The sequence below is a fragment of the Magnolia sinica genome, chromosome 13, assembly GCF_029962835.1.
Source record: "Magnolia sinica isolate HGM2019 chromosome 13, MsV1, whole genome shotgun sequence".
NCBI classification, from domain to species: Eukaryota; Viridiplantae; Streptophyta; class Magnoliopsida; order Magnoliales; family Magnoliaceae; genus Magnolia; species Magnolia sinica.
This window is the reverse complement of record NC_080585.1, coordinates 81,398,413-81,410,886: the sequence shown is the minus strand read 5'-3', so window position 1 is coordinate 81,410,886 and position 12,474 is coordinate 81,398,413. Positions and strand designations below refer to the sequence as shown.

Here is a 12,474-nt window from a genome sequence, read left to right as displayed (position 1 = left end):
TCCATATAGAGATACGTTATGTAGTTGTTTTTCATAACTAACTATAAGAATTTCCTTTTTATTTTATTAGTATTGAAGAGAGAAAGTTCTTTTATTTGGAAGCCAAAAGTGTGACCCATCTTCAAAGGACGAATCCCATCCTTTGACTATCGCCCGATCATCATAAGCAATACTATAAAAGTGGCTGAATAGGAGACTGATATTATTAGAACTCGGTAATATATATTGGATTTCCAACATATATGCTTATCTTGATATTTGAAATGTAGTTGTTCACCCGTGTTAATAGTGTGAGTAAATTTGAAATCAAACCACAACACCTCCTAAAACACCTGATCCCTCCCGCAAGCCACACGCAACGGTAACCAAGATCCGCAGGATGCGTGGCAGCCACACGTCCTTCGAGAAACAGAGTGCCATGCATCCAAGCGAAAAGATGGGGCTCGTCCGACGAGTGGCCTGAATAGCTAACACGCCTCGTCTCATTGTCAGAAATCCAGAACCCTGTGCCTACACAAATCCATAGTGGAGACGGGAGAGAGTAGATGGCGATTCCTGTTTGGAGGTCGTCTTCGATTTCTCACGTTCTTCACCGATTGCATCCGTCTCTCCCATCAAATCCCTACTCCTTCCAACTGAAGCCGAAGAAAATCTCTCTTTATTGCCTCCCATCCACAACAACACCAAATTCACTGTAAATCTCTCTCTCTCTCTCTCTCTCTCTCTCTCTCTCTCTCTGTTTTCATTGTTTTCATTTTCAGTTTGGTTCTTGCATTTCTCAACTCAAGTGTGCTTGTGTATTTTCAATCTAATTCAATCCCATAAAAGTGGAAGTGAGCCGAGTCTTATCCTGAGGAACTTACCCTTCATTACCAATTTGAGGCGCATGTCATTTATTATATCTGTTTGAAACGCATGCATATCTATCGCCATTCAGTTCTGGTTTTTTTTTTTTTTTTTTTTTTTTTAAATTAATTTATTTATTTATGACGACAGGGTGTCCCCGCCCCTTAAGGGGAGATTATTCCCTTCGGATGCACGCAATCACCTTCCAACCAGGTGTATTGGGTAAATCGCAGGGAGGGGAATCAATCTCGCGCCTGTGGGGAGCAAACCCATGACACTAGCCATTCGCCCAAACCCCAGGCGGGTCTATTGCCATTCAGTTCGACCTGGCATCTGGACAAATAATCTCTTGAGATGTATGACTAAAACTGTTATGTTTCTTTCTATCTCTGACCAGAATTTTGGATAGATGGGTAATTAATGGTTCAATTCGAGGGAAACCAACCTCCAAAATCTTTGTCGAGAAGAAAAATTAGATAATTCATGTCCCCCTTTTCATTAATCACCCTCAAATATAAAGAATACATGGACCATCATGAAATAAGGAGAAACTGACACATATACAAAGAGAAACAAAGAAAAACTGACATATGTACCACATTCCACAACTACTTCAAATCATAACAACCCAATCCTACACACACCATAACTAACTACCCCTCACACATGATAACTACCCACTTCTACACACATCATAACTATCCTCTTCTACACACATGATCATGCATCCTCATGCATGGAATTGTGGGCACGTATCACTTCTCCCCCTTTATGTTGACCTTATCCTTAAGGTAAACGGAGGGAAACTTCTCTATGATGGACTGATAGGGCTCTCATGTTGCGTCTTCAGGTGCACACCCTTGCCACTGAATCAACACCTTGGTTACTTCCATGTTTCAACGTTTGGCCCACATGTTGCAGCACTTGAAAGGGACCAAAGTACTTGCCTGAGAACGTCAAAGAATGCCCAACTAAGGAAGTTTGTCGATAAGGCTGAAGTTGCAAAATCACCCAATCACTCACTTCAAATTCGTGTTCAGATTGGTGAGAGTCGGCCAAGCATTTCATGCGATTCTGGGCTGCTTGCAAGTTCTCCTTGAGTAGCTTGAGTATGTAATCTTGGCTATGCAACTCTTTTTCTATCTCCTGAACCTTAGTGGTACCAGGTACATATGAAGTGAGTTGTGGAGAAGGGCTCCCATAATCTACTTCAAAGGGAGTCATCTTGGCGGAGGTGCGGAAGGCAGTATTATACCACTATTTAGCCCAAACTATCCACTTAACCCACTCCCTAGGCTTACCATTGATGAGACAATGAAGGTAGTTCTCAATGCAATGATTCACCACCTATGTCTGCCCGTCGGTTTGAGGGTGGTAGGAGGTGCTTATTTTAAGCTGAGTTCTTGCAATGTGAACAACTCTTGCTAAAAGGGACTAGTAAAAGTAGCGTCCGATCGTTAATAATGGAGTGTGGCATTCCATGTAACTTGAATATATTTTCTATAACAGTTTGAGCTGCTATACTAGCTGTATAGGGGTGTGACATGGGAACAAAATGTGCATATTTTGAAAGGCAATCAACCACAATAAAAGTGATGGTTTTACCTTGAGAGGATGGCAATTCGTCAATGACGTCCATACATATATCAGTCCAAACTTGAGTGGGGATTGGAAGGGGCTGTAGGAGACCAGTTGGGGCAATATTTTCAGATTTATTGCATTGACACACATCACATTCCTTAATAAATTTTTTGATGTAATTGTACATGCCTGTCCAATAAAAATTTGTAGCAAGCCTCTTGAGCGTTTATGATATCCGAAGTTACCTTAAGATGGTGTATTGTGTAGCTCCTTAAGAATGATGGGGCGAAGAGGAGAATCTGAACTGATAATTAGCCTACCCTAAACAGCGAGGGTTTAACTGGCCCTGTTGTCCAAGTTGTATCAAATCTTGTAGTGAGGATGACTCTATATTCCTTGCGTACTTCCTCGATCCATATGGGCAAGGGTGAAGACATGGCATGAAGGCTTGCATCTTCATTGACATGTGATAGAGCATCAACTATTGTATTTTCCTTGCCGCTTTGGTCTTCTATTATGTAGCTGAACCCCAATTTTTTCGCAAGCCATTTATGTTGGGCCAGAGTTTCTATTCATTGCTCCAATAGAAATTTTAGGCTCTTTTGATCTGTTCTAATTACAAACTGCCTCCCCAAGAGGTATAAACGCCAATTTTGAACTGCAGTAATAAGAGCTAACATTTCCTTCTCAAAAGTAGATAATTAAGGTTCTTACCATGTAAGGCTTGACTTAGGAATGCTATAGGTTTTGCTTATTGCATCAGTACAACTCCAACCCTAACCCTAGAAGCGTCACACTCTAGCACGAAGGTCTTCTGAAAGTTTACTAGAGCCAAAATGGGTGGACAAGTCATAGCCTCCTTAAGAGTGTGAAAAGCCTTTTCTGCAACCTCACTCCATTTGAAGGAATTTCTTTTTAATAGGTCTGTGAAATGTTCTGCCAACTTCCTATAGTCTTTCATAATTTTTTGGTAATAACTTGATGGGAACATTAGAGGACCTACTCAGATGTACCAGAGACGGATACGATCACCCACATCAACACAACTTTCTTTATGGATGGGAGACGAGTTCCAGATGGGGCCCACCGAGCGATTTTAAAGACCCCACATGCATTGGACGTGCATCAGGAAGACCCCACTTTGGGATGATGCATGTGGGCTACTTAGGAGACTATTTTAGTCATATGATTTCTATTTCATTTCGATCCGACTATTGGATCTTGTCGATCAGGCCATCGGCCCACCAGATCTTTTATATCTGGGCCCCTTGGACTCTGATATTGCTTTCTTTATGGTTTTTGTTATTTTTAGGAGTTATTTGATGATTGGGATTGATAATATATGTTTTAGTTTTCTTATTTTGGACAATGAGCCACTTTACTTAAGTAAGTGGCATAGTTGTAATTATATTAAATTTTAATTCCGAATTTTTTAATTATAAAACCACAAGGGTAGTGGAGTTCCAACCCTAGTGGTGTTATTGAGAAGAAAAAAAGAAGAGTGAAGCTCTCTTGTGTGAAAGGATATTCCTTCTTATTTTCTAGGTTTTTTTTTTTTTTTTTTTTTTTTAATTTTTTTAAAAAATTTTTTAAACCCTTCCTTCCAATTAAATTGTGGAAGGGTAGAAGCTCATTTGGTGGTGGATTCCAAGATACATCCTTCATCTTCTTCTTCTTTGAAAGGTATTCTCTTCATCTCCTGTCTTCCTCTTTTCCCTTCCATTACAACCTTCTAAAGCGTATATCTTTAATTTCTTATTTTCTCCAATTTTTAAAAACCCTAATTTCAAAATCCCCAATTCTCATGAATCCTAATTTTCCAAATTTCAGATTTTCTCCTTTCCGAACCCTAATCATAAAACCTACAAATTTGTCCATTGAGTGTGGAACGTGCGTATGCTAAATTGGAAGTTCCATCCTCCCATTGGTCCTAGTTTTAATTTATGTGATTTCTTAGCATGCGGGCATGTGATTTACGTTAAATCAGATTTTATTTCCTATTGTTTACTCTTAATTACTTGGTAGGTTAGCATCTTTTGTTAATTGAATTACTTTATGGACTCTTTCATAATCTCCACGTTGCATACTAGCATTAAATCATGTGTCCTGCATCAAATTTAGTATCAAAGACCATAGGTTTAGCATAGGATTTTTGTGTTGCATCTAGGTTAGAGTCATATCTAGGGTTAGTAGAGCATTCATTGGATATGGGATCATATTGCTGAATTTTTGTTGGAGTATCCTATTGCTGAATTTTCAGCTAGTGTTTCCCCTTATACCATTGCTGAAATTTTAGCATGGTAATCTCAAGTTGTCACATTGCTGAATTTTCAGTTTGTAATTTTCAGATTACACTTTTGCTGAATTTTTAGTTTGGCACCATCGGATTACTATCCTGCTGAATTTTTTCAATATAAGTTTTAAGGATAGTTACTTGCTGAATTTTTTAGTTAGTGTGTCTAGCGTGATCTCTAGGTTAGTTCTATCATTGTCATCACATTGTCCTAGGACCTAGGGTTTCCTTTAGAGTGCCCTTGTGTATGCCCACTCGTTCAGGACGTGATTTTGGCCTACATCCCACTATGAATCTAGAGCAGATTGAAGAGGCCCTTAACGCTATCAACAACCGTCTGACGGCTATTGAAGCGCACAATAGGACCACCACAACTCAACTGACCGTGATCAATGCGCGTGTTAATTGGCTTAAAGCTTCCCTTCAGGCAAACCCCGACACTCGGGAAGATGTCCAATCACAAGTCACGGATCAAGTTGAGACTGTGCCACTTGCAATTATTAGCCATGCCTTAAGCTAAATTGTAGAAAGTGATGATTGACGCAGGGATTCAATTTTCCACACTTATGCTAAGTGTGGTGGCAAAAACTGCAAGGTGATCATTGATAGTGGCAGTTGTATCAATGTGGTATCTTCGCACCGTGGACCGCTTAAGTATGCTAGTCGTTCCTCACCCTCAGCCCTATCGAGTCTCATGGGTTGATGCATCTTCAATTCTGGTTTCTCAGTGTTGTCCCATTCCCATCCAGTTTTGTTCCTATACGGACACGTTGTGGTGTAATGTTTTGCCTATGGATATAGGCCACATCATTTTGGGCAGGCCTTGGTTGTATGACATAGACGCAACACTATTCGGTTGCTCGAATATGTGTTCGTTTCTGTATAGAGACAAAATGATTGTCTTGAAGTATCTCTCGCCCAAAAGCATCCCTAAAAAGGAGGACGTCAAGACGTGTGGTCCTGAAGATGTGATGAAACTCCAGCTTGAGTCTCTTCATATAGTTAATGCCAAAGAGTCTGAAAAAGAAACTAAAATTGATTTGACATTGTATACACATGTGGAAAGTGAGGTCACACCTAAGATTATTATGGAGATGCCACTTGAGGTTACACCCAAGGTTAGTATAGAGTTACCATCTGAGGTGAGTCTGGTATTGGAGGAGTCTAGTGTTGTTATTACGGAGGACATACCGAATGAGCTTATACCTGTGCGAGACATTCACACATTGACTCTACCAAACTTTCATCATGATAAAATGAGTCTTGGGGAGGAAGTGGATTTAGAAAGACAAGTAGATGAGCCTAGGACCCCTATAGATTGCATACCCATGTTTGTGTTCCATAGGCGTTCAGAGTGTCTGCAGTCTGCACATGCATCTACACAACATATGCATGACTTGCATGTGGATATTAGAAAAAGAATCAATACAAGTTATGAAACATATAAAATGATTGCTGACTCACACCATAAGTTTAAAGAGTTTGTTATGGGTGATGAGGTCATGATTAATATACGTCCAAAAATGTTTCCACAGATAACCGTAAAAAAATTATAGGCTCGTAACACTGGACCATATAAAATCTTGAAAAGACTGGGTTCGAATACTTACTTGATAGATCTTCTACCTAACATGGGTATCAGTTCCACATTTAATGTAGAAGATCTTGTACCTTTTCATGGACATTCCCCTAACCCTCACATGAACTTTGATGGTGATGCCCCGGACCTGTCCCAAAACCCATGGCCATTACCTGACCCCTCTTCTCAACCTTTACCATCCGTACCATCTATGCCTATGAGAAGAGAGGAGATGAAGAATATCTTAGATGAAGAAGCGGTTTCCACACGACATGACGGTTACCACGAGTACCTTGTCAAGTGGAAGGGCACACCAAAATCAGATAGTACGTGGATCACAGAGGCAGAGCTTCAGCGACGAGACCTGGATCTCCTCGAGCATCATTGCAGCTTTATTTCTCCAGAGGCGAAATCTCCTCAGCTGAGGGGAATTGATGGGGACATCAGAGGACCTACTCAGATGTACCAGAGACGGAAACGATCACCCACATCAGCACAACTTTCTTTATGAATGAGAGACGAGTTCCAAATGGGGCCCGCCGAGCCATTTTGAAGACCCCACATGCATTGGACGTGCATAAGGAAGACCCCACTTTGGGATGATGCATGTGGGCTGCTTGGGAGACTATTTTAGTCATATGATTTCTATTTCATGTCGATCCGACTGTTGGATCTTGTCGATTAGGCCATTGGGCTGCCGGATCTTTTAGATCTGGGCCCCTTGGACTCTGATCTTGCTTTCTTTATAGTTTTTGTTATTTTTAGGAGTTATTTGATGGTTGGGATTGATAATATATGTTTTAGTTTTCTTATTTTGGACGATGGGCCACTTTACTTAAGTGAGTGGCATAGTTGTAATTATGCTGAATTTTAATTCCGAATTTTTTTAATTATAAAACCACAAGGGGAGTGGAGTTCCAACCCTAGTGGTGTTATTGAGAAGAAAAAAAGAAGAGTGAAGCTCTCTTGTGTGAAGGAATTTTTCTTCTTATTTTCTAGGGTTTTTTTTTTTTTTTTTTTTAAACCATCCCGTCCAATTAAATTGTGGAAAGGTAGAAGCTTGTTTGGTGGTGGATTCCAAGGTACATCCTTCCTCTTCTTCTTCTTCAAAAGATATTCTCTTCATCTATTTTCTTCCTCTTTTCCCTTCCATTACAACCTTCTAAACCCTAGATCTTTAATTTCTTATTTTCTCCAATTTTTAAAAACCCTAATTCCAAAATCCCCAATTCCCATGAATCCTAATTTTCTAAATTTCATATTTTCTCCTTTCCTAACCTTAATCATAAAACCTACAAATTTGTCCATTGAGTGTGGAATGTGCCTATGCTAAATTGGAAGTTCTATCCTTCCATCGGTCCTTGTTTTAATTTGTGTGATTTCTTAGCATGCGGACATGTGATTTAAGTTAAATCAGATTTTATTTCCTATTATTTACTCTTAATTACTTGGTAGGTTAGCATCTTTTGTTAATTGAATTACTTTATGGACTCTTTCATAATATTCACGTTGCATGCTAGCATTAAACCATGAGTCCTACATCATAACTGGTTAAGCCAAAGAACCTTTGGTAAAGCCTTTGTAGTAGCAGGACAGGGCCACTTCAAGACACTCGAAATTTTTGCTAGATCAACTGAAACCTTTTCCTACGAAATTTTGTGGCCCAGGTACTCCACCTCGGTTTGCGTGAACTCACACTTTGAAGCCTGGGCAAACAATTGATGGTGCCTTAATATAAGCAAAATCTTTTTAAGGTGAACCAGATGCTCCTCCAACGTGGCGCTGTAAATTAAAAGATCATTAAAGAACACAAAGATAAATTTGCACAGATAAGGCCTAAACACATCGTTTATGAGGCTTTGAAAGGTGGATGGGGCATTTGTAAGCTCAAACGGCATCACCAAAAATTCATAGTGAACCTCATGGGTACGAAATGTGGTTTTAGGAATATCAGACTCATGGACTCTCATTTGATGATTACCAAATCTAAGGTCTATTTTTGAAAAATATTTGGCACCATGCAATTTGTCTAATAATAGATCCATTGTAGGAACAGGGAACTTATCTTTAATCATGTTTTGATTTAGTCCAGGTAGTTTACGTGAAGGCACCAACTACCATCTTCCTTGTGCACTAAGATGGTTGGTGAAGAGAAGGGACTCAAGTTGGGTCTGATTATGCCGGCTTAGAGCATTTCATTGACAATCTTTTCTATTTCATTTTTTTGAAGATGGGGATAACGGTAATGCCTGACACTAACTGATTGGGAACCATCTATCAATGGGATTTGGTAATCTTGATTGCAATGAGGAGGCAGCCCTTTGGGTTTGACAAAGACATCACCAAACTCGTGCAATAGAGCAACAATGTGGTCATCTGTGGGAGCTGACTTTGATCGATGCTCTAGATTACAAAGTTGTAGTAACATTCATCTTCCCAATTTTCTCATCTTCTTCTCTATTTTAGCACTCCCCACAATCTTAATTGATGAAACTGCCACGCCCCTTGGGTTGTGAAACTTGCCATTAACTTGGAAATCCATTGTGAGCTGGCTAAATTCCCAAGTGATTCACCTAGAGTTCTCAATGACCAGGCCCCAAGCACCACATCACACCCTCCCAAGGGAAGAAGGTAGAAATAATTTATGATCGGTATTCCTTGTACTAAAACCCGCAAGCCATGACACTTCCCCTTACTAGCAAGCCTATCACCATTTGCCACTATAACTTCAAATCCTTCAACATTATGAACTAGTACCCTAGCACGCTTGATAGTTGACGGGTCCATAAAGCTATGTGTGCAAACCGATCTATCAAAACAGTGATGGGTTGACGGCCTAAGCATCCCATAACACGCATCGTCAGTGGAGTGGTTGATCTAGCAATTGCATGAATTGAAATCTCTGGCGAGGGCTCGACACTATTACCATTTTCATTGTCCTCAACCTCTTCAGCTGGGGCAGTTTCTTCTTCCTTGGGCCAAGAGCCGTCAATAAAAAAAACAACCTTTGCATCTTGCACCTGTGGCCTGGCTGAAACATCTTGTCATAATTAAAGCATAAGCCACAATCTTGCCTCTCCTTTGCCTTAGGTGGGATTAAATGCTTGACTGGAGGAAGCAGTGACTTGGTTGACGTGGCAGTTGTTGTTGGTGAGGCCCTCCCCACAGAAGACTTGGTTTGGCCTCTAACACCTATTCTTGAAGATGATCCAGCCTTATGGCAGTGTTGAGGTCCCTTGGATGAAACATCTGCATGCTCATCCAAATTTCCTCCTTAAAGCCCGATACAAAGCAGCTCACCTATAAGGTCTCCATGAGGCCTTCTGTGAGGTTGATTAGGCATTCGAATTGCGTTTGATACTCCTGCACAAAAGAATTTTAGCAAAGTTTTAGTTAATGCACCCTCGTGGTCTTCATATTGGTTGGGACCAAAACAAGTATGGATGGCTGTGGTGAACTCTTCCCAAGTCATGGTTCCCTTAGCGTCTTAGTAAGTCGTTGCTACCATTGAAGTGCTTCTCACTCCAAATGGAATGAAGCAATCATGAGGCACTGATCATCCTGAATCTACTGGTAGCTGAAAAATTGTTCAGCTCGAAATATCCAGCTTGACAGCTCCTCACCACCACCATACTCGATACTCCGATCTGCTTGCTCCTTCTGGAGTCGGCAGGCGCTTCGGATGGTGCGGTGACTTCTATAACTACTCGAGCTGCTGCTTCTCCTGTCCCCTGGACGAGGGAGGGGTTCTGTTGATCTAAAAGTCGCTTTATCGAGTTGATATTGTTAGTCAGTGCTTCAACTTGCTGTTCGAGAGAGACAAATCGTCCTCCCCGATTCCGGGATCACTGCGTCGGTCCTGCGGTCGCAGAGTCTGCCTGAAGTTGGGAAGATGATCCCGACGACCAGTAGACTGGTCTTGTGGCGCAAGAACGTGTGCAACGGTGGAGGTCTGAGCTTTCTTTCTCCCTTTCGCCACTGTTGCACCTTGGTGGATTATGAGAACGGCTTTCAATGTCGTTCCCATAGATGGCACTAAACTGTTGATGCAGAAATCTGGTTAGCCTCCCTAGACCTTCGAGTACCTGCACAGTGAGCAGACAAAGGAGACCCTAGCTAGTACAGGAGACCCTCTGATGCCTAAGTCAGATATGGAGTATGGGTCTGGTCGTAAACGGAGTTTTAGGCTAGAGATTGTACGTACCTTTCACTATTGGAAGTGCTCTTATAGGTGAGAAGAGGTGGTGGTGTAGAGGGGATCTCCTTGTTTAGAATGGACCTGTTGTAGTGGGATTCAGATTCCGTGCATATTGGGAGGATCTTCCGAGACATTCGGCTAAGATCTCGGGCAAATCCATGTTGCAACCGCTTTCCTAGATCCTCGGCCGGAATCTCGGGTAGACACCGTCAAGATTAGGTCAGAACCAGCAGAAGAAGGATTGTGCCAACCTGGGGTTGTGTCGAACTGGGGTTATATCGACCTAACTCCTTCAACAAGTAGTGTTCGAGTTTCTTTTGGCATCGGGCAGATCAGTGGGTCTTCCGACCTACTGACGAGAGACTGAGCTCGACCTCACTCCTTACTTGGTCTGGGGCCAGAAGTCGAACCTATAGTCATATTTGTCGTTGTCCGACCTGGCGAAGTGCACAAAGTTCCGACCTAACCTTTTCTTATTGGTCGGTCCATTTTTCCCATAACAATGATGTTGATGCATGTTTCGGTAGCCTAGGGTTGCATGTAATTATAACAAATTACCAACACATAAAACCCTGCTTATGAGTAGTGACCTGCCCTCGTCATCCCCGTATCTTGAAATCTATTTTGTGGATCTTTTGAATCTCCCACAATTGAGACCCATACTTGTACTTGGGAGCTTGGATGGGTTTTTCCTTGGGGAAGAAAAAGATCAATTGGTTCAGCTGTTTTCTTCATGAGTTGCACTGTGTTAGTGTAGCTGATACAAATGGTCAAGAGGGATCCCAAGCGAATACTTGGCTGATTGGCCCTTTGGGTTAAAGAAGTAGAGTTTACATAAGATATTCATGAATTTTAATGGAGTTCAAATTAAAAGGGGCAATTCAGTTGGAAAATAAAATGCTTTATTCCTGCATTCAGAAGCATTGCAACTGTATAGGCAACTATTGGAGAAGTAGAAACAAATACTTCTCTATGTAGTCAAACCACCACAGCAATAACCCATGCATTAAAGGAATGTACATACATACAGAAAGTAAGAAACAGATATGAAGGAATTGCAAATCTTTACATTATATCTCTCCATTATTTTTTTCTTTCTTTCTTTATTAGCTGTTCAAGTTATTATGACTTATAAACATCTGGAACTTTTGGGATGTTCTTAATTCATGTATATTGAGCTTCAACATTGTAGATGAGCCAAGTTTTCATTCTTAAGGTCCTCGAGATTTCTCAAAGCAATGGAACAACCGAGTTGATCTATTTTGTCATGGTCATAGGTCGGAGGTGTCTTTTTCTATTGGAACTCACCTCATACCACACCCAAACAAGGTAGTGAAAACCTCGGGAAACTGTCTTCCCATTTCAAAGTATAATATTGATTAGATGCTGAATACATCAACCCTTGTCAAAATAAAACACCAGCTTCTGCCAAATGCATCGTATGTGTTATGACTTGTTCTTTATCTCGATCTTTTTCAAGGTTGACAAAGGCGGTGAAGATGCCTTCTTTGTGAGTAGCTACAATGGGGGAGTTCTTGCCATTGCCGATGGTGTTTCTGGGTGAGAAGCTTTGCTAATGCAGGAAACATGCTCTACTCTGTTTCTTATTATTCAAATTGTTAAATGTATTATTCTTTTACATAATCTTATTTCCAATTGAATGATTAAAACTTAAAAGGAAATTTGAATCATTTTAATGATTCTTGAGTATGTCTCAATTGATTTGATCCAATGAGGAAACTACTTGATGAAAAATCAATGAGGACACAAAAAAGTAAGAAAAAATCGCAAAAGCCAGAAATGTTGAAACAAAGTGGTAGGGAACTACACTTGAATTTAATGTTTTAAAAAGGTGGGTTAGATCAATAAATCTATGTGGTTGTCTATCTATCCAAATGCAGATCTTCAAAATTTATAGTTTTGTTCTTTGATGGATTTGTCAAAAGGACAAAAATACTAGAAAATACACTTGATCGT

The 12,474-nt window shown here is 40.6% G+C and overlaps 1 protein-coding gene across 8 annotated transcripts in view; it reads left to right on the top strand.

The window, feature by feature from the left end:
* The first annotated feature begins 361 nt into the window (after nucleotides 1-361).
* Nucleotides 362-12,474, top strand: part of LOC131223914 (probable protein phosphatase 2C 1) — a 32,323-nt gene continuing 20,210 nt past the window's right edge. For 2 of the 8 annotated variants that reach the window (XM_058219485.1, XM_058219484.1), the window contains exons 1-4: nucleotides 362-694; nucleotides 1,697-1,890; nucleotides 11,714-11,826; nucleotides 11,978-12,057. In XM_058219485.1, the coding sequence (XP_058075468.1) occupies nucleotides 546-694; nucleotides 1,697-1,890; nucleotides 11,714-11,826; nucleotides 11,978-12,057 (536 nt within the window). In that variant the 5' untranslated portion in view covers nucleotides 362-545. Of the gene's footprint in view, nucleotides 695-1,696; nucleotides 1,891-11,713; nucleotides 11,827-11,977; nucleotides 12,058-12,474 lie in introns of those variants that run through there. The other 6 variants (XM_058219490.1, XM_058219489.1, XR_009160762.1 and 3 more) reach the window with 5 other exon arrangements.